Here is a 25,193-nt window from a genome sequence, read left to right as displayed (position 1 = left end):
GTTATTGGTTTCTTCTCATCAGATGTACAGCCATTACAAAATGCCAGGAAGAACAGTTTTGTATTGTCTGTTGATGTCAGTTTCCATATCCACTATTTCTTGCAAGACTTCACACAATTTATTATTTTCGAATACCTAAAAAAAAGTTTAGGGTCGACGTGAAAAACTAGGTGGGGTCGGGTAACCGGAATCTAACAGGCTTATGCAAATACCTTTTACCAAACAAAAGAGCGTCGATATTTAAACCACGTGAGCGTTCGGTAACAGTCGAACATCTTCGGTAACATCCGGAATTTCCAAGATGGCTGCGCGCAGTGGATATCAGAAGGGTTACCGACACACTCGCAAAAGCAAGTCTTCGAGAGCAACGAAGAAGCACTTTGTAATAAAATCATTGCAAGGTGACAAACGAGAGATAAAATTGCTCCCTGAAAGATATAACGATGTAAGTTGAAGTATTAATACATATGAAATTTACTCCCGTCGTGTTTGAGAGGTGAGGACACGCGGATTTGAGTAAACCACAACACATGGAGAACATGTGATTAATATACTTGTGTATGTGTTGGGTGACACCACTACCTTTAAAGTTCATGCTGAAAATTAACACTCACAGACTACACCTAATTATGTCGATCAAGATTCCTGTTACTATTCACGCGATATATGTATACCATCATGACCATAGGGGCGTGTAGTATTTCATAGATTGTTGTTTTACAGGTCTACAGACTAAATATAACAACCTTTTGACTATATACTCCTACCAGTAAGGAGAAAAGAAAATATTTCTACTAGTATAGAGATTGATACATTTGTAGCAGCAGGATTCGTACGATATATTCCTAAGAAAACGGCAATCAAAGCAATAATACATGCCCCTGTGATCATGACCATGTGGATTTGTGTTGATGATGTCATGTGATTAATTTGATTGTGAAATCACTCTGGGATGAGAGTGTGTGTATTTACATACTATGCACAGGGAATCAAGAGAACTCGGCTCGGTTTTTTATCTATCTAAATCATTCTTAGGAAACAGAAAATGTGTATGATGGGCGTTCGGCGATCCCTCAATATTTTAGCTGTAGGAAAGACAGCTCCACCAAAAGTGACAACTAATCATTATATGTTGTATGCTTGATATAGATAGTTTCATAGATTCTGGATACTTATAATATTTTCTGGTATTATGATTAAATTATACAGTTGGCTGAGTTCGTAACTGACCTAGTGGGGATCTTTGCACTTCTCTTGTGTGCACAATAAGTCCATGCATGTAGTCATCTGTGGACTACATGTACAATATTCACATTGAATGGATACAAACATTCATGTCATTATGCATTTAGGAAATTTCAGAATGTACCGTCACCAGTAACTGCATAATAAATACAATGTACACCTGGTGTATGGTACTTTCTGAATGTCCTACTGCATTATTCATGTACATGTGATGAGTTCTCTTGGGGATTGATTTCCTGCAAGGGTTTATGGGAAACCCCCTGGTGATATGGCATCATGAATATACCGTAACTGCTGTCTTGACACTGTGTGTATTTGTCAAGCAAAGAGATTGGGTACATGTACATGTGATGTCACCAAACAAGGTTTTCCCATAAATGCAGTTGTTAATACTGTGTTTAATAGTGCAAGCATTCAACTTTTCTATCTATTAAAGGTTTTTAGTTGCTAAGATGTGTTTTGTATATGTGGCAGAATACGGTATAAGCACTTACAAATGTAGCTAGCTTAATACTAGAGCAGTTGGAGAGTAACTTTGGATTGAGGTGTAGCACACAACACAATTGTTCAGTCTTTCCAACCAAATTCCTCTCTATAACACAAGACAGGCCAGTAAAGGTAACATATACATCCCTACAGTTAAAACTGAATATGGGAAATGGGCATTTCACTATAGTGGTGCTGTTCAATGGAACAATCTACCCCTATCCATAAGATGAGCTCCGAATCCATCGATATTTAAAAGACATCTTAAGAATGTAGTCTGGCAATGTAATTAGATATCTACTAAAATGAAAGTACACTGTGCATCTGTAACTTTTTGTCCTAGTTTGACCCTTTTTTTCTGTGTACGTAATCTTGCAACAGGTTCAATGGTAGAACAGTGCTAATACACTGAATTGGTGTCTGTATATGAAAGATTAATAAATAAATAAATTGTACTAAGTCTGAAAGGTCCAGTCGTTGGTCCGCTGTCATGTAGGTAACCACTCACTTCTGTATCTTACTGGCTACAATAATTTCTGCCAACTAAACATAGATGTGTATATTGTAAAATGTCCCATAATGCTCAAATCTTAATCAATAAATCTCTGCATTTTTACCTCTGTAAGATTGATTCACAAAAGCTTGAAAAGTTTGCAGACATTCCACTTTGTACGAAGACACAGACTGGACTACTGGAGGCGGAGTATGAAGTACCAACAGAAATCCAACGTGAAACAATAGGCCTGGCTCTCCAAGGAAAAGATATACTGGGAGCTGCTAAAACTGGTTCTGGCAAAACACTAGCTTTCCTCATACCTGTAAGTCTATCTTTCAGTTTACTGAGTGCCAATCATGAGTCGTTACATGCATTTTGCTAGATTATGTGTGGTCTGGTTTTCTATAATCTCTCGCTCTCTACTGTATCATGATATAGGCAAATGGATTTCTCTAACACAACATTGCCTTTGTACCCCCGACAGCGGAGGGAGGGAGGGAGGGAGGGAGGGAGGGAGAGGGAGAGGGAGAGGGAGAGGGAGAGAGAGAGAGAGAGAGAGAGAGAGAGAGAGAGAGAGAGAGAGAGACAGAGAGAGAGAGACAGAGACAGAGACAGAGACAGAGACAGAGAGAGAGAGAGAGAGAGCCCACACATCTAGACTTATATCACATTTATGTTATAAATAAACATTTCTAATCATACAGTCAGAAAGTTTTTGAAAGATGAATCCTAAATCGTTGCTAATGTCTCATCAGTATTGTTACGAATGGAGTATAACAGACTGTTTAGTTTAGTTTATTTCAGTAAAACAACAAGATCAACAGTACAGATATACAAATAAAAACTAGTACAAATTGTTGAATTACTTGGATAACCCACAAAGTCAAAGGCTTCTTTCCAGTGGGGTCCATACAGTGATTCAAGAAAGTGGTGGGATAAGCAAAAGGTGTTTAACTACATGAAATAGGAAAGAATAAAAATGATCACATAGTAATTTGTGCGAATGATCACTTTTTTGTTTTGAAAGATATTCGATATGTTAAGAAACTGAAGATGTAGTAATCTTTCTTCATGTTATATTTTTAAAAGATATTGGAATGTCTATTTAGAAATCGATGGAGTGCTATAGATGGGTTAGGAGCACTGATCATATCACCCACCAGAGAATTAGCATTACAGACGTATGAGGTACTCTGTAAGATTGGCAAGAAACATGACTTCTCTGCTGGCCTCGTCATCGGTGGCAAGGTATGGTGAACAAAGCAGTGATACCGCACTGATTCAATGTTATATACTTAAACTTGGGGATGTCACTCCAGAAAATGAAGTCATTTTCGTAAACTATGGGTTCTGGATAGTCATTTCATGATTTTACATCACCTACAGTTCTCAGCACCTGCGATAGCATATCACCTCATTGTAGAGGGAGAAAATAGAAAGAGAAAGTCAACTTGTTAGTAATGCATGCAAAGTGTGTGGAGCAGAAGTTATGGTGTTGACCAAGAAATCATATATTCATTATTTTTTGTGATGCACATAGGCCTTAATACTAGTATGCCATTTCAGGTACAGAGGATTACTTGTGATTTCAGAGAAATATCCAGTTACTCTTGTGCCTTTATAGGTATCTTTCCTCTGGGATATTGCATCATTGGGGAGTCAACAAAAATAATATATTCACGGTTGAAATGTGAATATTCATAAGGAGATGCTTTACATTGAAGGGAATAGCCACTCAGGAATCAAGATCAACTTGATGTTTCTCAGAAATCACAAGTAATTGTAGGTGATGTCAAATCATGAAATGACTCTGAAGAACCTAGAGTTTATGAAAATATCTCTATTTCTTTGAATGGCGTTCTCCTTATATATGTACATTTACAAACTACACACACTGTTAGTATAAGCATGTTGTGAAGACAAACAGACAACACTCAGATTTACAATGAGTGTCAGTTGTCATAATATTGTTTTGTGTTCACAATGGCATGCAGTGTACCAAATTTTATGTGTCTAAGCCATTAGTTTCATCAGTTTGTAATGTTTATGGAAGTGAGTACAAAAGTTGTTGTGGAATACAGAGAATGAAATAACCATGTAGCAATTTATGTTTAGTGATTCTGTATATGTGCCATTAAAATAATTGTATTAGCTGTGATTGTATTATGATACACACCCCTTCTTGAAAATACTTCCCTCAGGAGCTGAACAAACATTGTCAGAACAACAAAATGTCTCAAATTTAAGATGCATTTGTATGTAGAAGTAAAGATGTAATTTAGGAGCATGACAAAAGATATAGTTCATCATAATAAAACACTTTTTTTTTTGGGGGGGGGGGAGGTGGGGAATATATAACACTTTCACGTAGTTTTGCGTGAATGTTTGCTTGTCCAACTGTGATGTGCTTAGTTTGTTCCATTACCAACATGTGCATTTGACTTTTCTGATGTACATGTAGTCAATACACAAAAATTAGGACACTTTAAAATACAGCAGTGTCTGCTTCAATAATTCATTTGTCAAATAGAAATTATGACAGATTGAAGACTAGACAGAGCTCTGGACCTGTAAATTATTTTATGCAAAAATAGACAACGTATACGAATATTATTTTCTGAGTTTGTTAAAATAAACGAAGATCAGACCAACTACAGAGAATGCACACTTCATGAGGAGACTAGAACTTGAGATAGATATGAGGAGATATAGAAATAAAAGGTTTTAAATTCAACCCCATTATTTTATAGCATTCAATTTAACTTTTGTTCCAAAACATAACTTAAACATTTTTCCTGAAATTTACAACTGCACACATCAGTCTTTGTCAACAGTTTGACCAACTATTCAGTACATGTGGCCTTATGGACACCTGAGCCTAATAAGGGGTCATATGTGCCTGGAAGTTTGTATCACCCTCCGTCTCTGTTCAGTGATGGTTTAAGTGCCCGGATGTAGATAACTTCCTTCACTCCCCGTTCAAAATGTCTAGTTTCAGTGTCTAGGATATTTACGCTGTTTATGTTAACAGAATGTCATGGTGAATTGATGTGTTTTTTGCTGGAAGACTTCAATTGAATACAATGATCTGCCAACAAAGATGAATTCCTATTATTTTCTATTGACGTTTCATACATTGGCTCATTTGAGAGTGAAATACTTCACATATTACTTTCAAAATTGCAGGTCAAAGGAAAAAAAAAGAAAAAAAAATTTCTTTGCCTTCTACAGTGTTCTGGTATTTAAAAGTTCTTTATTGATGGAAATGTATAGTATGAGTCTTTCATATGAGGAGCTGATATAGATCTGAAGAGTTCCATTTTGTCATTTAGTTAGATTGGCTGCTTGAAATCTGTAGGTTGCTGGTTCAAGGCTTACTATTTCACTATATACCCTTCGGCAAGATTTGAACCATAGTTGGACCGCACTAGGATAGAGACGGGAATGTGAATGTGCTTTAGTCATACTTACAGAGGCTGCATTGGATTGTATGTACAAAGTGTAGGGAGTTGTGAAAGATGTATATAGGGCTATTGTGATATTAGAGGTTTGTGCCAAGAGGTAAAAATTGTACTATTACTATGCTATGATTATGACATACGTTGTAAAGACACTTCGTAAATATGTACTATTACTAGTGTGTATTATTCAAATTGTAAAACCAGATTTCTACATTTTTAATAAAACTTTCAATTTCACAGAGTCACAAAGATGTCAAGGGTTTTTGTAGAGTAGAGGATTCTGTCTTATGATTTCTTGTGGTAGAGTTTAATTATGGGACGATCGCACAATTTAACACAAGCTCAATAAATGAACTTAGTTGGGGGGGGGGGGGGGTCTGATGTCAATACGATTGCTGAACTTCATTTTCGCACTTTTGACCAAATTTCGAAAACTTTCATACCTTCATTGATAACAGGTTCTATATTTACTAATGAGATGTTGAGAAAATGATTAAAATTTACTTCTAATGTGACAGGCGGTGCTGGGTTTCCAGTATGTAGTATTTTGATGTACTTACCATCATCTCATTTCCCGTGAAGCACACAAGCACCCAACTTGGAAATGTGTGTGATCATGTTTAAAATCAGAAATATTTTATGTTTTGTTGTATAAAATGAAGTCAACTTAAATGGAAATTCTCAAAAATTAGCGCAGGATGTCTACAGTCAGTCATATCGAAAACCAATTATTTGGTTATGTATAATTAATAACGATTTAAATTTTTAAAAATTTACTGCACGTGTTTATGAAATGAAAGACATTTGTAATGGAAATCCACTAAAACCCTATTTACATCCATGGAAATAATTGATGGAAAAAAGGAAGGAATCTGTACATGTAGGAAAGTAAATATTGTAAGGCTTTTAGTCTGTTATACATATTTGATGACTTGTACATTTGACATAGTGATTGAATTTTGGAAAAATTTTATAGATGAATGAGTGTTCCATGTTTGTTATTGATGACTGTCACTAAAAAACACATTTTATTGAATTTAATAACAGTCATATAGATGAACACATACGACATTATTTTCATCTTGCTGTCACTGAAAAAGATATTTTATTGAATTTTATTGACATGGTATTCATGAAAAAGTATGCAAGTCATTGAAGATTGTCACTGAAAAATATTTTATTGAATTTAGTCCAAGTTGTGTAGATGAATAAGCATTTCAAGTTTGTCGCCAAAGATTGTCACTGAAAAAAATGTATTGAATTTAGTCAACGTCTCATACACAAATCCTCTTCTTCCACTGTTGATTGAGAAACAGACACATTTCGAACAAATCACAATTAATTAGTCAAAGTTTTCATGTAGATGAACAAGTGTTCCAAGTTTGTCTTCTTAGCAGTGTCACTGAAATAATATATTATTGATTTAACGAAAATCATGTATATGAACAAGTACAAGATTTTGTCATCTAACACTCATACTCCAATAAATATGTTTTGATTAGTAAAATTGCATGCATTGAATGCTACTGTAATGTTTACTCGGCCCAGATGTCTGCATTATTGTCATATATCTGTTAGATAAACTCACTGAAATACAATTAATTAAAAAAAAAATGCTATATTTGATATTGTCATGTCAAGGCTGACTGTAACTGTCAACGTGGCCATATGGATGAGGATTTGGTGTTTATTTGGATTTTTGATTTATAAAGCAATTTTGTCATGGCTTCCTACTTGAAAAATCAACATGGAACAAGATATGTGAAGTCTTTGTTTGTAACTCAATAAATTAATATGTAAAGCTTTGTAACTGTGCATACAATAACAAAGATTTTACATGTATTTATTAATTCAAATCTAATTCATTGTATTGAGTTACAAACAAGGACTTGGCGTATGTTGTTTCACATTTCACAAGTCATGATAAAATCACTTTATAAATTAAGTATCAGAAATTAATACCCAATCCTCATCCAAATGCCCTGTTTGTTATTTGAAAAACTAAAAATTAAAAAAAAATACTAATCTATTATATTTAAATTTTGTAAAGAGTCTAGTTAATCAGGGATAGATATATCAGGAATAGATATATCAGGGATAGATATATCAGAGATAGATATATCAGGGATAGATATATCAGGGATAGATATATCAGGGATAGATATATCAGATATAGATATATCAGGGATTGATAGATCAGGGATAGATATATCAGGGATAGATATATCAGGGATAGATAGATCAGGGATAGATATATCAGAGATAGATATATCAGGGATAGATATATCAGGGATTGATAGACCAGGGATAGATATATCAGGGATAGATATATCAGGGATAGATATATCAGGGTTTGATAGACCAGGGATAGATATATCAGGGATAGATATATCAGGGATTGATAGACCAGGGATAGATATATCAGGGATTGGTAGACCATGGATAGATATATCAGAGATAGATAAACCAGGGATAGATATATCAGGGATTGATAGACCAGGGATAGATAGATATATCAGTGATAGATATATCAGGAATAGATAGATCAGGAATAGATATATCAGGGACAGATATATCAGGGATAGATAGATCAGGAATAGATATATCAGGAATAGATAGATCAGGAATAGATATATCAGGGATAGATAGACCAGGGATAGATATTACCACAGTCCACTATATTTATTTTGTATTTTTGTGAAGAATTAGTTGTTGTTATTGATCAAGGATGAGTATGTAACTATATAGCAATCAACATCTCTTGAATAAAGAATTTATATACATCTTTTTTTTTTTAACCCGTCACAGCTATAATGAGTAGATCTAATTGCAGTGTAATACCGGTCTCTAGTGACAGTATTACTATTATTACCATGGCGTGATAATAATAAATTGTAGCAACCTTGAGAATCTGTGTCCATTGACAGAATGAATCTGTAAGATGTGTCCTTGAATTCAAAATGATACCTGTACATTTAGACAGTATAGTTTATGTCGCTTGTATAATGGATTTTTGTTGTCTGTTACACACAGTGTATTTAGACTTGTCTAGTGTCACATACAGTGTATTTAGACTTGTCTAGTGTCACATACAGTGTATTTAGACTTGTCTAGTGTCACATACAACTTGTATTTAGACTTGGGGACGATTGCACAATGTCGCATACACTCAATAAACGAAATTTGTTCGTTTAGGACAAAAATCCCTCCCCCTAAAGGAACGTTCACAAGTACGACATCGACATGTTTATATGCATGTAAACCATAATGAAAATTGTAGGCGTCACACCACTATGATTGATGCAATGTAAAAATATGATGGTAAACACATTAAAATACTACCGAAAAACCAGCACTATGTATATCATATTAGAAGTAAATTTCAACATCTCAACATCTCAGTAGTAAATACAGAACCTGTTATCACTTTCATGAATGTTTTCGAAATTGTTTAATAGTTTGAAAATGAAGTTCAGCAATCACATTGATGCCAGACCCCCTCCCCACCCCCCTAAATAAATGAAGTTCAGCAATCACATTGATGCCAGACCAAGGTGACTGTAGCATTTCAATTTGGCAGCATTGTGTTTTTTTACTACAAAACCAAGGTGACTATAGCGTTTCTATTAGGCAGCATTATGTGTTTTACTACAATGATTACCAATAAAACCCCTATAAGATATCAGGGAAACTAAGTACTTACTACAAAACAAGAGTGACTATAGAGTTTGAATTAGGTGGCATAATCATAATGATTTTTACATTCCACACAATGTTTTTTGTGTTGAAGTGCACAAACAAATATACTGACTCAGGTAGCTCGCATGCACGTAAATGATACATTTTGTCTCACTGTGAACACAAATGAACCTCACTGTTGAGTGAAACTGTGAAGATTCAAACAACAAAGCTGTTTATTTTTGTTCACATTCAGATAAAGTGTAACATTTTAGGCGAGTGCAAATGCTATCAGTGCCTGTATTTTTTTTTGTGTAATTCACAACAGAAGATTTTGTGTGAGACATAAATAACATCATGCTGCCTTATTGAAACGATATAGTCACTCTGGTTTTGTAGTAAAAAACACAATGCTGCCTAATAGAAACGCTATAGTCACTCTGGTTTTGTAGTAAAAAACACAATGTTGCCTAATAGAAACACTATTATAATAGTCACTCTAGTTTTGTAGTAAAAAACATCATGCTGCCTAATTGAAACGCTATAGTCACTCTGGTTTTGTAGTAAAAAACACAATGTTGCCTAATAGAAACGCTATTATAATAGTCACTCTAGTTTTGTAGTAAAAAATCATCGTGCTGCCTAATTGAAACGCTATAGTCACTCTGGTTTTGTAGTAAAAAACACAATGTTGCCTAATAGAAACGCTATTATAATAGTCACTCTAGTTTTGTAGTAAAAAACATCATGCTGCCTAATTGAAATGCTACAGTCACCTTGGTTCTGTAGTGAAAAACACTATGCTGCCTAATTGAAACGCTATAGTCACCTTGGTTTTGTAGTAAAAAACACCATGCTGCCTGATTGAAATGCTTTAGTCACTGCAGTGTTCTCCCCAGGTTTGTTGATATGATATTGACATTAGCATAAATTTACATGACAAACTAATTATATTCCTGAGTAACTCAATGATAAAATCAATGTACATCATAATATCAAACAAGTAGTACAAGTATTTGTGGTCAAAGGAAAGTTGAAGGCCAATTTATTACTACAAAATATTAGCACCAATAAGAAACTCATAACAGTTTTTTAAAACCAGTGTTTTTGATTATTATTCTTAGGAAAGCTGAAATTATTTCAATCTTAATGTCCACAGATAAATTAGACTTTCGAAACACGAAAAGTTTGTGTACAGCTAGCTACCTGTAGACATCATGTTAGTCCAAAATTTCATGATACACGAGACTTACTATACTTCCCTATTGAGGACATCAAAAACTAGCAATAGTTTGTGACGTCATGGCCGTTATATTGGAAAATCCATGCTTTCATCGTAGTCATACGATGTATCAGTCTACAATGTCTAACTACAAACTAAAAGTGTTTTTGGAGTAAAATTGAACTTGAAACTGATAATCGGAGATAACATCACCACTTTATCGAAAGGTACATTAGTCTGTTCAACTTTTTTCATGACACGGGAGTATAAAACCAACTACGCAAATCGCTCTTGGGTTGAGACATACTCGAAAGAGACACTGAATGCCAACTTCATGTGTTTGTCGAACTTTTATACTTTATTATAGCAAAATGGCACGGCATCGTTTGTTTGTGAAAACCTGGCAGTTCCGACATGCTTCTATGGCCGAACCGACATTACGGATAGGCTGGTTTTGCCTTTGATTTACCGAAAGATTGTACCGTAGTGTGAATCGTACTAACATTAGCGGGTTTATGCATTTTATTCCCATCAAAAACAATACTGACGCCAAACTTCAATGAAATCTGTCTGATAGTGGTAGAGGGTTGAATAGTCGTTTGAACTAATTAGAAACTCTTTTGTTTTACTTATGTGTGAAGGATCAATACAAACGTTGGGAGTATACATTGAAAACAACAAAGGCGTCAGGTGACAGAGTGACAGATGAACAATGTAACGTGCAATTTACCGATCCTAAGCAATCAGACAGCGTATCGGGACAACTGATCACGTATTGGCGAAAATTAAAGGATATCGGGCTGATACGTGAAAACTCTCTGGGGAAAACACTGCACTGGTTTTGTAGTGAAAAACACCATGCTGCCTAATTGAAACACTATAGTCACTCTGGTTTTGTCGTAAAAAAACACAATGCTGCCTATTTGGAATGCTATAGTCACCTTGGTTTTGTAGTAGCTGACTACTAATTTATTTAATTTGAAGTGAGTTTATATTAATTTCAGTTTAATAATAATATGCAGTATTCTCTGGCTAAGCTTTGTAAATACCGTTAACAGAAGTATGGAATGCTACATGAATCTGAAATAGATTTCAATGTACCTGGTATGATAATTGCAATGCAGAGCCAATGTAAAATACCTTGAGAGAAGCTCACAGGTAGATCTTACTAATATTAACCCTGAAGAATAATCAGTGTAGTTTTGAGAAGTGAGGTTAAGTCTTTTGCCCTTTAGTTCAAAGTCAGGTCATTCGTGGCTGTGAGTTACCAGAATCACATGCTATTTCCCTCGGCCTTTGGCCTCGGAAAATAGCATGTGATTCTGGTAACTCACAGTCCCTCGGGTGTAATAAACGGGTGCTATAGCCCTCATGGCCAGGCAATATGTGTTCAATATGGCAGGCACTTGTGTGAATACCCCGAGTATGCCACACTTGCACTCGTGCATCATAAGGTCCTGTCATAATAGTATTTCTTAGTGCAAAATGAAGTTAAATTTATGAATCCAGGGCATTGATGTTGTGAAATGTTCCTACATGTATATATACATGTATAAATGTATAATCAATCAGATTGCAGTGTTTGAGCCAGTTCAGTTTGTGTATCGTAAATATACATTTTGTATGATTGTAACTCCAGTGATGATTTTGAGAAATCTCTGATCTCTGTTGGTTGACCTATTCTGTTGGACTTTAAATATATAAAACAACAACATGTTTTTGAGAAACAAACAGACAACCAAGGTCTTTTCAATTGACTCTCCTCTTCTGACTTCATATATGGTTACCATGGCAATGTGATGGAGTGACCAAGTCGCTATTGTCAAATTGTACGTAGAAGATGAATAGGAAACAAGTAAGCACAAATAATAACCTTGCAGAAATCCTTCAGGCCTATAGGCATAACATTATAATTACTGTAAATGATGACGGCTGGCGTTGGGAAGCTATGACAGCCATTGTGTCTCTATAGGTCTGTGCAAGAAGCCACGAGGCTTACACATATACCATTGAGGAAGTCAGGGTGGTCATTGTGCCACCTAACCATTCTCGCAAGCCAGAGTTATTATTGCTACCACTACATTTTGAAATATCATGTGGGAGGCTCATCAAGAACGTTGCCGTAAAACAGGCCGTGGTTTGCGACGATGCACTTAACGTCTGTACAAGAAGCCCTGAGACTCAATGCATAGAAGTCTAAGGCTAAAAAGGAGATTCTACATGATCTAATGACATTGCTGTAGCTAGCATTTAACTTGGGAAAGTTATGGTGCCACTATAGGTCTGTACAAGAATTCTTCCGGTACGAGCCTTATAAGCAGGGCTTGGAATTAACTTTTTTTCTGTGGTTGTCATAAGTGGGCTACCAGTTTCAGAAATTGGTAGGCCAAGGATTGTGACCCGTATATTGTAGTTCCTGAACTGAAAACTGATTTCCTCTATTGAAAATATGTGTATTATTAAAATACTTTCATGTCCATAAATCTACCATCCTCATCACATAATCAGTGGTAGCCTGAGTGGGCTACCAGCTGCAAACTATGGTAGCCCCATGACAAGAATTGGTAGTCTGTGGGCATGGGACTATTGTTAATTTTGAGCCCTGCTATAACTGAGTCAACAAAGATTCTAAATTGTCTGATGACATTGCTGTATATGCCATTGGGAAAGTTAGGACCACTGTGGCACTAAATGTCTAGAAGTCGACACAGAGTGCTTCCATGTAAGGCCCCCCAAAAAAATTGTACCTCTGATGACACCAGCTGAAATTGAGAATATATAAAAAGTTGTTGTGCCATTATTGGTCTGTGTAAGGAATACTAGATGTCTAACGATAATGTCAAAATGGTCTCATTATTTTTTCCCTTTGAAGCCCACATATCCATACATTGTATATGTTTTTAAAAAAAATTCAGTTGCATTCTCTTAAAAAAATAATGATATCAGAGGTGTGGAAGTTTTACAATGTGAGTTGTGTCCAGTTTCCTACTCTGTTACCATGGTTACCTTAGCAGCAACACTTTATGCATCGTTATATCAATCATCACAAGGTTGTAAAGCAAGGGATATTTCTAGGGTTCCAACAACAAGTGACTGTGGGTGTGTTATTTCAATAACATATTAAGGAGCATCACATTGTACATTACATGTATCTGTATCTTATCTTCACTTGGTAATTCAGCATGCATTAATGAGCTGATATTGATTATGTTTTGTCATACAGTGAATTTCTCAATACCATTCAGCTTGTCTGTTTGATACAAACACTACGCAGAAACCAACAAGAAACTGCATAAAAATAGAAACAAAAAATAGAGACAGCACTTGTAACCAAAATATCTATATTTTCACATGTCAAACTCCTGGAAGAGTTTTCTTTCCAAAATTTTGTCATCAAAAGATTTCTTGTGTGTTCTATTGTTTTTATGTATGTATGTATGTATGTATGTATGTATGTATGTATGTATGTATGTATGTATGTATGTATGTATGTATGTATGTATGTATGTATGTATATGTATGTATGTATGTATGTATGTATGTATGTATGTATGTATGTATGTATGTATGTATGTATGTATGTATGTATGTATGTATGTATGTATGTATGTATGTATGTATGTATGTATGTATGTATGTATGTATGTATGTATGTATGTATGTATGTATGTATGTATGTATGTATGTATGTATGTATGTATGTATGTATGTATGTATGTATGTATGTATGTATGTACATGTATGTATGTATGTATGTATGTATGTATGTATGTATGTACATGTATGTATGTATGTATGTATGTATGTATGTATGTATGTATGTATGTATGTATGTATGTACATGTATGTATGTATGTATGTATGTATGTATGTATGTACATGTATGTATGTATGTATGTATGTATGTACATGTATGTATGTATGTATGTATGTACATGTATGTATGTATGTATGTATGTATGTATGTATGTATGTATGTATGTATGTACATGTATGTATGTATGTATGTATGTATGTATGTATGTATGTACATGTATGTATGTATGTATGTATGTATGTATGTATGTATGTACATGTATGTATGTATGTATGTATGTATGTACATGTATGTATGTATGTATGTATGTACATGTATGTATGTATGTATGTATGTATGTATGTATGTATGTATGTATGTATGTACATGTATGTATGTATGTATGTATGTATGTATGTATGTATGTACATGTATGTATGTATGTATGTATGTATGTACATGTATGTATGTATGTATGTATGTACATGTATGTATGTATGTATGTATGTATGTATGTATGTATGTATGTATGTATGTATGTACATGTATGTATGTATGTATGTATGTATGTATGTATGTATGTATGTATGTATGTATGTATGTATGTATGTACATGTATGTATGTATGTATGTATGTATGTATGTATGTATGTACATGTATGTATGTATGTATGTATGTATGTACATGTATGTATGTATGTATGTATGTACATGTATGTATGTATGTATGTATGTATGTATGTACATGTATGTATGTATGTATGCATGTATGTATGTATGTATGTATGTATGTATGTATGTATGTATGTATGTATGTATGTATGTATGTATGTATGTATGTATGTATGTATGTACATGTATGTATGTATGTATGTATGTATGTATGTGTGTATGTATGTATGTATGTGTGTATGTATGTATGTATGTATGTATGTATGTATGTATGTATGTATGTATGTATGTACATGTGTATGTATGTATGTATGTATGTATGTATGTATGTATGTATGTATGTATGTATGTATGTATGTATGTATTTATTTATATTTATTTTTTATTTGTTTATTTATATTTATTTTTTATTTATGTACTTATCTTAAATGCATATGTAGATATTTATATATAGTTATTTATTTATTTATCTTAAATTTATTTATTTTGAGGATGAACCACTGCAATGTCAGCTGTGTGTATGATTGTGAGTTGTTCATGGTAATAAAAAGTAATTTGGAGTCAAATAAAATATGCTATATACACAATACAACATGACGTACTGCACTGCACTGCATCACTCTCTAATTGATGTAAACAGTGTATAATTAGCATCTTCTGAGCTGACAAATATACCATATTTGGACATCACGTAACTGTCCCCAATAAACACTGAACTTACATGTATTGTTAGTTAGAATTCAGACATGATGTAAATGACTGTGTGGGTGGCTGGGGTTAAATTTTATGTTTCATCTCATGCAGTTGAGGACTTTATTGAGATAGGTTGACTGTTATTTAAGTGTTTCCCCTAGGGGGAGGTGGGGGGGGGGGGTCTAACCTATGAATATATGGAGTTTTTTTGACAATTCATTTAGTGAATAATTCCACAGCTTCTTAGATAAATTTAGTATGAGTGTTTGGAAAGGGGGGGGGTGGTAGGGAGGGGGGTACTACTGCCTCTTTGGTATATGCATACAGGTTGTGCCACCCTTTAGGTGAGTTTTTTCGCCCTTTGGTCTATAATGGGGTACTGTATTTTTTAGTGATAAGGAGTCTAAAATGGGGTCCTGGGAAGGAACCACATAATTAATTCTCAACTAGTTCGGAATTTCCGGGAATTTCCCTGGGAATTTCCTGCAGCAAATTCACTCATTGACATTTTCATATCAGTGATCATGTATTTTGGTCTAAAGTGGGGTCTTCTAAAAAATGTAAATGCTCTAAAATGGGCCATTGGTTTCTGGTCAAAAGTGGTCTAAAATGGGGTGTGGGGTTGACGGCATTGCCCCTACATACACCTCTGCCAGACCTGCCCAGTGGGTAACCCCCCCCCCTCCCACCCCCCCCACCCCATACACCCAATAATTGAGCACCTTCAATAGTGTTCATAATTACAACCTGTTTCTGTACTACTTATGGATAATATCAACCACTGACTAACATGTACAATGTCTAATTATTGGTATTTTAATAATTTTCAGTGAATATATTATGTTTGTCTAATTGAAAAGTGTTACTCCAGTAAGTAACAGATATGGCATTTTTAACATACATGTACGGACAGATTCAATTTAACCTAGCTGTTGTGCAAGATTTCAACTTATCACTACACTACATGTACCTTCATGTACGGCTAATATTGACCACTAATTAACAGATACAATGTCTTTTTTATAGGTAATTGAGCAATTCTTAGTGAATACATCATTGGTTACTTAATTAATAAAAAAAAATGTCCCAGTTGCAGCTAGTGCAGGTTTAATTTGTACACTTTATACCCTGTCCCCATCTCATCACAGATGATTTCCTCACACCCAATCAAATTTACATCATTCTGTTCTTCCCCCTTTTCTTCACAAGTTCAAATCCAGTTTTTTTCCCTTCTCAAGTTCACATTAAAGGTCGTCTCTATCTCTTTTTAAAGTTCACATCCAGTTTCCTCACAAATTCAAATCTGTTTTCCCATTCTCTCTTTAATAATACACATGTATCTGGTCTTTCTAAATTTTCTAAATTCAAAATTATATTTTGAGGTACATACACACTGACAGTGATATGATATGTTCTGTCTCCTAATACATGATGTCTCTCACCCCCACCCCCTCAGTACCCAATCTCCCCCACCCCCTCATTTACACATATCCAGTAGTTTTGTGGATGTCATAATAGCTACCTGCTGGTACATAAGTATGGTTACCTAACAAGTCCTTCAAATAACACAGCCAGTGACGTATGCATTTTTCACAACTAGTTACACCCCAAAAACAAAGCGTGATTATGTAGTATACATGTACATAACCTTGTAGTTGATTTGATGAGGTTATTGACCAAGTGGTCATTACTCCATATTGTTCGGCCACACAACATCATTCTATTGTGTCCATTCATAGTGTGTGTGTAGGAGTTGAAGAAGGACATCCACATTAAGCTCCCTAGTTAGGTGAAATAAATCATAGTTGTACCCTCTATCTTAGTTGGAAGACTTTGTCTTTGATGTTGTCATCAGCCAGGCCCCATCAGTATCTTTGAGTGAGGGCAGTATTAATTGAGAAAAAATTGCCAGACTTTCCAGGTTTCATAACTACATGTATGTTGCTAGGGTTATTATTTACCCCTCTCTGTTACCGGGGTTATTATTTACCCCTCTCTTTACCATGGTTATCATTTACCCCTCTCTGTTACCGGGGTTATTATTTACCCCTCTCTTTACCACGGTTTTTATTTACTCTCTGTTACTGGGGTTATTATTTACCCCTCTCTGTACTGGGGTTATCATTTACCCTTCTCTGTAACTGTGGTTATTATTTACCCCTCTCTGTTACCATGGTTATTATTTACTCCTGTCTGTTACCATGGTTATTATTTACCCACATTTCTGTTGTCAGGGTTCCCGAACTTCAATCTTCAATTTATGGACCATAAAATAAGTGCTTGAAGTCACAATTGATTTGATATCACCAACGTCTTGTCCGTTCCTATTTTGGGTATTTCTGTCTCTTTTGTTGTGGTAACTGTACAGACTAGAGACTAGAGCAATAAAGGTAATGAAAAAAACAAAATATTGCTTTTGATATTTGCAGCCAATTAATCTTAAAATTATGAAGAGAGAGGAAGTTGGTTTAATTTCAAGAATTAGACTGAGCTCACATGATCTACAAATTGAAATTGGAAGACATAAAAGACCAAAAAATAGAGATTGAAGACAGATTATGTAACACCTGCAATATGATAGAAGATGAAATACACTTCATCACAACATGTAACAACTATAACATTGAGAGACAACAAATGTATACCAGACTAAGTGCAATCAGTGATCTAGGCAATTTCAAAGAATTAGATAATGAACAAAATGTATTACTCTTTTTAACTCTGATCAAATACACATACTTATGACACTCACAACTTTCATAAAATCAGCATTTATCATCAAAAAAAAGACATTCTACAGAATTAAAACCATAAAAAATTATACATTTTTTTATTTTTTTTTTTATTTTTTTTAATTTTTTAATTTTAATTTTTTAATTTTTTAAAAAATTTTTTGTGTGCTGGGAATTCCTCCCAACGATTTTTCTGTTATGCAGACAAATACACACAAACAAACAAACACAAATGCTACAGAGATCCATTCGGGTTTGGGACTACGTGACGGGGCTATGTAGCACGCTCTATATCACGTTGCTGTGGAACTGTCAAGGCTTTCCCAGTCAGTCCACAGGCTATCCCAGAGTCACTCAGGCCCGGCAAACATAGCACCTCCGGGCTCCGTGTGAGTAATCGTCCACGACTTTTCGAGTCATTACTCCATTAGTCCCCCCAAATTCGCACTCGTCTTGTGAGTGAGACACGGCTGAGTGATACAGCCTACCCATAGAGTCTGTAGAACACTCACCCTGGGTTTGGGTCGGTCGCAGAAAAATCCCCTGTTTCCAGTGGGACTCGAACCCGTGACCTCCCGACTGCTTTATGAAAATTATACATTACATTTATCTAACCTGAAGTTTACACTTTTGTATAAATCTCATTTGTTATTTTTGTTAACTATTATCACTCTAGTTTATATATTTACTAGTTTGTTTTAGCACCAAACACTTATTGCAGAAATCTAATGATGAAATGTAGTTTTCTTAATTGATGCAGTACAAATTCTATTCTATTCAATTCTATTCTACCGGTATTCTATTCTATTCTATTCTATTCTATAATCATTGTGAAAAAGATTAAATAAAAATAAAAATTAGGAAAGAAAGCATTTATGATTACTTTGTTAGCTAACAGTCCAAACTATAAAAAAAGACCAAAAAAAGAGATAAGGCCAAAAAAAAAAAGAATTGTTTCTGGCACATTACTTAAAATATCCTCGTGTCAGGTGTGTGTATGTCTAGCTCATGCAGTCTGCAGATCTGGGGGGAAACACGAAATCAACTCTCACCTCCCTACTCAAGTGATCATCACTGCCAGACAACTGCAGAGGCAACCATGAACAAGCACATGACATCTGCCTCCCACATACACACTTGCTCTAAATACTAAATAAAAACAACAGTAACCGTCATAAATAGTAGACTGAGTGACAGGTTTGTTGAAAATTTCTTATTTATTAAATTTGCACCGTCGCACCATGTTAGACAAAATGTCCTGACCACCAGAAACAATTTTTTTTTGCCTGAATAGAACTATTTTGTTCAAAACATTTCATTTAAAGAAGAGAGCCCACGTAGAAAGATACTAGGCAATATAGTGTATTTTTATTAGTTACATAACAATTTAAAGAACACTGTATTCTGTAGAAACTGGGTGATGTTACAACACAGAGGGACTATAAGAATAACTTATGTCCATCTGTCCCAGTGTCAATCTGGCTATGGACAGCTGTACAAGTGTATCTCTGTTTACTTTGAACCAAACCTAGCACAAATGTCAGGTACATGTACAGTGAGGCACATACAATGCATGCATGCCACTGAATTTTGTGACATTGATTAGCATTGCCAAATAACAAGTCATTTTTTTTGGTAAAAATGAACAATTTAGACCATAACTCAAGAGGTAGAAAACAGAGTCTCTATTCAAGTGTGTGAACCTGTATTAACACAGATGTACATGTGTACTTTCCAACATACACAAGGCAATTTATAGTGATGAGATTAGCATTGAACTAGACAAATTTGTGACTCTTGTGTTGCAAAATTGATCTTGCCACGCACACACTCCATGCAGTAGGTTTTGATACAACCGTACAACTTAAAAATCCATTACAAAAGCCGATGCCTACATGTAAAGCCAAAACCGGAAAAGCTAGATGACTAAACATATCAGCCCACCTGTACTATCGTGATGATAAGTAGCAAGTATAACTGAGTGCATAGACAGTGTATTTCACTTGGCAATGTGAAAAACAACTTGCGATTGATTGTCAAAAATCTGATATGTCAGATTTCATGTGGCCTATTTTAGACACAATGATCTTGTTTGTGAGACATCACCGAGGTCAAAAACAGGAAGACTAAAGGGCACTTCAAAGTCTTTGCATCTATAGTCTGAAATTAATGCAAATGGGGTTTTTTGAATTTGTTACAGAGATGGAGAAATTCAAAATTCAAAATCCCTCATTGTCCCGATTCTTGGCTACCGTATCGATAGCAACGTTACCGTCATATCCTGACCCCTTTGTTTTATTAGTTCAAAAATAGAACAAGAAGGTTGACTCGTTCTCAGATGCACCTCTAGTAATATTTATGTGTAGGTAGCACTAATCTCTGAGGACTGGTGACAGCCAGAACATGGAATAGTCTAGTTCCTGACGACCGTGTTCCGATTTTAATACATTATGTTATCTACACACATAGAACAGAGGCTGAGAAGTCATTGTGTCGACGAATTTCATGACACACTTGGGTAGTATTAAAATTCTATTTCAAGTAAGGAGAATAAATTCTTAGAAAGTTGGCTTCAATTAATTTGTTATTTTTAGTACTTCCTTCTTGACATCCTTGGCTAAAAATACAGAATCGTCATGGTTGCAGTTTTACAGTCTTTTTTTTAAAAATAACAATGATATCCTGACAAAAATATGTCATCTCAGGGTTGTGCAGTTTCGTAAGTCTTTCCAAGACACAAATAATGTTAATGACAAACGCTGTGAGATTTAATAGCTAGACACAATAATTCAAGTAAAGAATAAAAGAACAAATAAACACATTCATAATCTTTGTACTCATTTATTAATGATGTACACAGATATAACAACAATTTGTATACTTTGGATCTGGTATTAAACCATCCTTACATGATCGTAGGTTTTTCCCCAATATTTTACTTTGTTCAACCAAGGAAAATATGGGTGACCTAAGGGGTCCTTGCCACTATGAGTCGCTAGGTGAGTAGTGAGTGACAAATCCTTAGCTAAATGAAGAAAAATACATGTATTGGGGAAAAAATGTAATCGTACCATCACCAGTAATATCAAAGAAAAATCTGGGAAATTAATGGTAATTTTGAACGTTTTGACTCATATTTCGAACACTGCAGAACCAGTGACATAGACACATGTGTTACTATCTCAAGAAGCTCTGTATATCTAACCCAGAGACTTGTCTTGGTGTTATCTCAAGGTGAACTCTACACCATGGCGCTCTCTTGCTGTACTAATGTAGAGAACTTGAGATTGTAACAAGAAGACAAGTCTGTTGTTATAGAAAGCTTCTTGAGGGAGTAACACCAAGACAAGTCTGTTGTTATAGAAAGCTTCTTGAGGGAGTAACAACAAGACAAGTCTGTTGTTATAGAAAGCTTCTTGAGGGAGTAACAAGAAGACAAGTCTGTTGTTATAGAAAGCTTCTTGAGGGAGTAACAACAAGACAAGTCTAGGCGAAGAACCATCTCCAAAATATTTTTACGACATGACTGTGGACATATCACAAAAGATAACGAAACACCACACATGGTGTTTGGTAGTTCATGTTGTAATCAACACACTGTACAAATGGTGCGATAGTCGACCACAGTGTAAGTGTATGTTGTGTCGTTAATTCAACACAATCTCCTCTCAGGGGAAGACCGATGTGTGAGAACGTCTCGTCATGGTGTACCTTATAGACTAGTTATGATAGGTGGTTCTTCTAAATCATTGCTGTTTTCGTTCCCTCTATGCAGCTTGATTCATTTGCACTGTTAGCATACAAGTAGTAAACATCGTGACATTCATACCCTTGACGCACACACTTTAGTACATGTATATAGACTACCTTCAGAAAATGATAGATAATTTTTATGATGAGGGAAATTACTAGCATTTTACAGCATTTACCTACAATTTAAAAGTTATAATAATGTGTCCTTTTAGAGATGAAGAGGTGTAATTGTAGGCATTTATGTCTAAAGATCAGATATTCCACTTTATGATGACCTGCTAATCCCTAAATACAAATGCCAATATTAAAAGCTGTCAAATTGTCATGACATGACGAGTGAATCATTAGGAGGTAAATGTCCAGTGATCATTTAAGATGTATGTCCAACCTTTAGTTGTCTTATTGTATAGACCATAAATTGATTGATTTGTAGTAGCATGATTTGTGTCATGTTTTCTTAGGAAAACAGCAATCTAAGGCCAAGAAAAAACAGATTAAAACTGAATGCCTTTCGTAGGGGTATAGTCTTGCAATTTCATGATTTATGCAAGAAATTTAGCTTTATACACATGTATCTGTCATTCGTCAAATCCCAATGAAAGTTAATAGTTGTCAAAAATGTTGTTGAAATGCCCACCACGCCTCCTATTCTCAGCACAGGAAAGCTTGCCATCCTTGACTTCACTCGGCTTTCGTGATCCCCTACATACATGGGATATGGCATGTGCGTGTTGAACTTCCTTCTGTCCCACCACGAGTTTAAACATTCCTTTAATCACTACGGGAAAATTGTCAAGATTTTGTTGAGTGGCGCACCCTCACTGTACACTAATTATATAGAGGTCAATGTATAGGTCACCATTATTGATACATTGTCGCGAAATTTTTTCTTTGTAGGCTAGGGAAGGTTTAGTCTATTTTCCATATTTTGACCACATACATTTGAGTATAAATTATAGATTATTACACTTGATAAATTTGTGAGAGTGTATTTATATCCTGAGATACAGAGCTAGATAAATGATTATTTACAAGGCTTGCAACAAACAGCGGTTGTTTGTTATTGAGAGAAATCGGAAAAGAACACGGTAAAAAGGAGACGGTTTGAGGTCAATATAATACTTCCTAAACTACTAATCGAAAATCTAAACAGACATGATTTTTCTTTATTCATCTGCACATTAGTGTGTGAAATTTGAAAATGATAAGTCCATATTTGACGAAATTGAAATGATGATAAATATTTCACCTGTTTATGCACTCCGCGCTCATTGTAAACCTATTTTAAGTAAGGCTAAGAAAAAAACTTTTCTGGTGAGTTTGAATCACTTAAATACCCTGCCTCGATCTTTTTTCTGGTGTTTGTCCAGCTAATGCAGAGTGCAGATCCAAGTGAAGCACAAAATAAGGTTGGCACAACACCCCTGAAAACAGAGTCTTTCTCAGTGTAGAGCACGAGAATAAAGTTGGTGTCAGATTCAGATTCAGGTAGCGTCATATTGAACGTCAGATAGCCTCAGATCCAAATACCCCGACGGCAGGGAAGCAGAATCCTTCCCTGTAGTCTCAATGGTATTATTTCAGGTTTGAGTCCGTTGGATGTCTTCGGATCTGAGGCCATCTGACGCTCAATATAACGTTCATAACATAACGCTACCTTAATCTGAATCAGAATCTGAATCTTACACCAACTTTATACTCGTTCAATCGATTAATTACTCAAATTGGTCATTAATATTCATTGAATTATTATGAAAACCTAATCAGTTCTTGTCATTACCCTACGGAACATGTCTATGAAATTTCGTTTGAATTGATGCAGCCGTTTTTCCAGAAATGGTGATACAGACACACACACAGACACACAGACTTCATCGCTATTATATAAACTTCCTTACGGAAGATAAAAAGAGCATTGTTTCTGGTCAGGACAGTTTATCTTAAATAGTGCGACGACGCGCTTTTCGAAAAAATAAATTCTCAAACCTGTCACTTAATCTATTATTTACAGCAGTTACTGTTCTTTTTATTTAGTACTTTAGAGCAAGTGTGTATTTGGGGCAGATGTCATTTGTTTATTCATTATTTAGCTCTGCAGTTGTCTTCACTGAAGTAGGGATGGTTATTTTTGTGTTTCCCACTAGATATGCAGACTTGCATGGGTTGGACAAACATGAAAAAAAAAGACCGACACAGGGTTATTTATGTAATGCGATGACCAGAAATAATTTTTTTTTGACCTAAGCAATAACATGTGTCCCGTTGGTTGAGGTTACTTGGATTTGAGTGAGAAAAAATAGTTGTCTGGAAGAACTTGTTGGTTTTGAACAAAAGAATAATCCTATATGTAATCCGTACGGCACCACTGATAAGATAACACTAATGCCAAGAACATGGGACTGAATGAATTATGGGCTTTTAAATAGAAGTGTTTGACCAAAACTGACTAACTGGACTTCTCAGAGTAAAACAGGAACCACATGTTAGTAACTGCATTGTAGAGTATCCTAGGTTGTTTATTCCGAAAGACAAAGAGGTTACAATACCGATGTAGAGCAAAGTTTCTGTGATTGGACACTGAGGGCAGTAGATGCCAGAAATGCATGTACCCAGTTTTAAAAGAAATTCACAACTCTTCCCAGATTTCTGTTTTTGTTGCCTTGGTAACACTAACACTGTGTTTACTCAGTTACAGTTAAACTGTGTAAAAGCTTGGTGATTGCCTTTGAAACAAAAATGACGAACTCTAAATTTCTTCTGTTGTTTCAAAAAGAATAAAAACAAGCTTTTATATAGCAAAGTTGGCAAAGCTTTTAATAATTTTGATTTGCATAGAAATTAGTCCCTTGGGTTCAGTCTACCAAAGTTAAAGGGACATCAACTTGGAAGTATTTTTCATCAGTTTTCTTTCCAAAAAAAAAAATGTCACTGATATTTTATCGTTCACTGTCTCTTGGCA

At 35.1% G+C, this 25,193-nt stretch overlaps 1 protein-coding gene across 1 annotated transcript in view; it reads left to right on the top strand.

The window, feature by feature from the left end:
- The first annotated feature begins 301 nt into the window (after positions 1-301).
- The window catches only part of LOC144432974 (putative ATP-dependent RNA helicase DDX10), a 43,781-nt gene continuing 18,889 nt past the window's right edge, over positions 302-25,193 (top strand). The window contains exons 1-3 of the mRNA XM_078121287.1: positions 302-445; positions 2,358-2,549; positions 3,317-3,475. Of these exons, the coding sequence (XP_077977413.1) occupies positions 302-445; positions 2,358-2,549; positions 3,317-3,475 (495 nt within the window). The remainder of the gene's footprint in view (positions 446-2,357; positions 2,550-3,316; positions 3,476-25,193) is intronic.

Source organism: Glandiceps talaboti, chromosome 3, assembly GCF_964340395.1.
Source record: "Glandiceps talaboti chromosome 3, keGlaTala1.1, whole genome shotgun sequence".
Classification (NCBI taxonomy): domain Eukaryota; kingdom Metazoa; phylum Hemichordata; class Enteropneusta; family Spengelidae; genus Glandiceps; species Glandiceps talaboti.
Note: the sequence above shows the minus strand (reverse complement) of the source record. Positions and strands in the feature narration are given on the sequence as shown.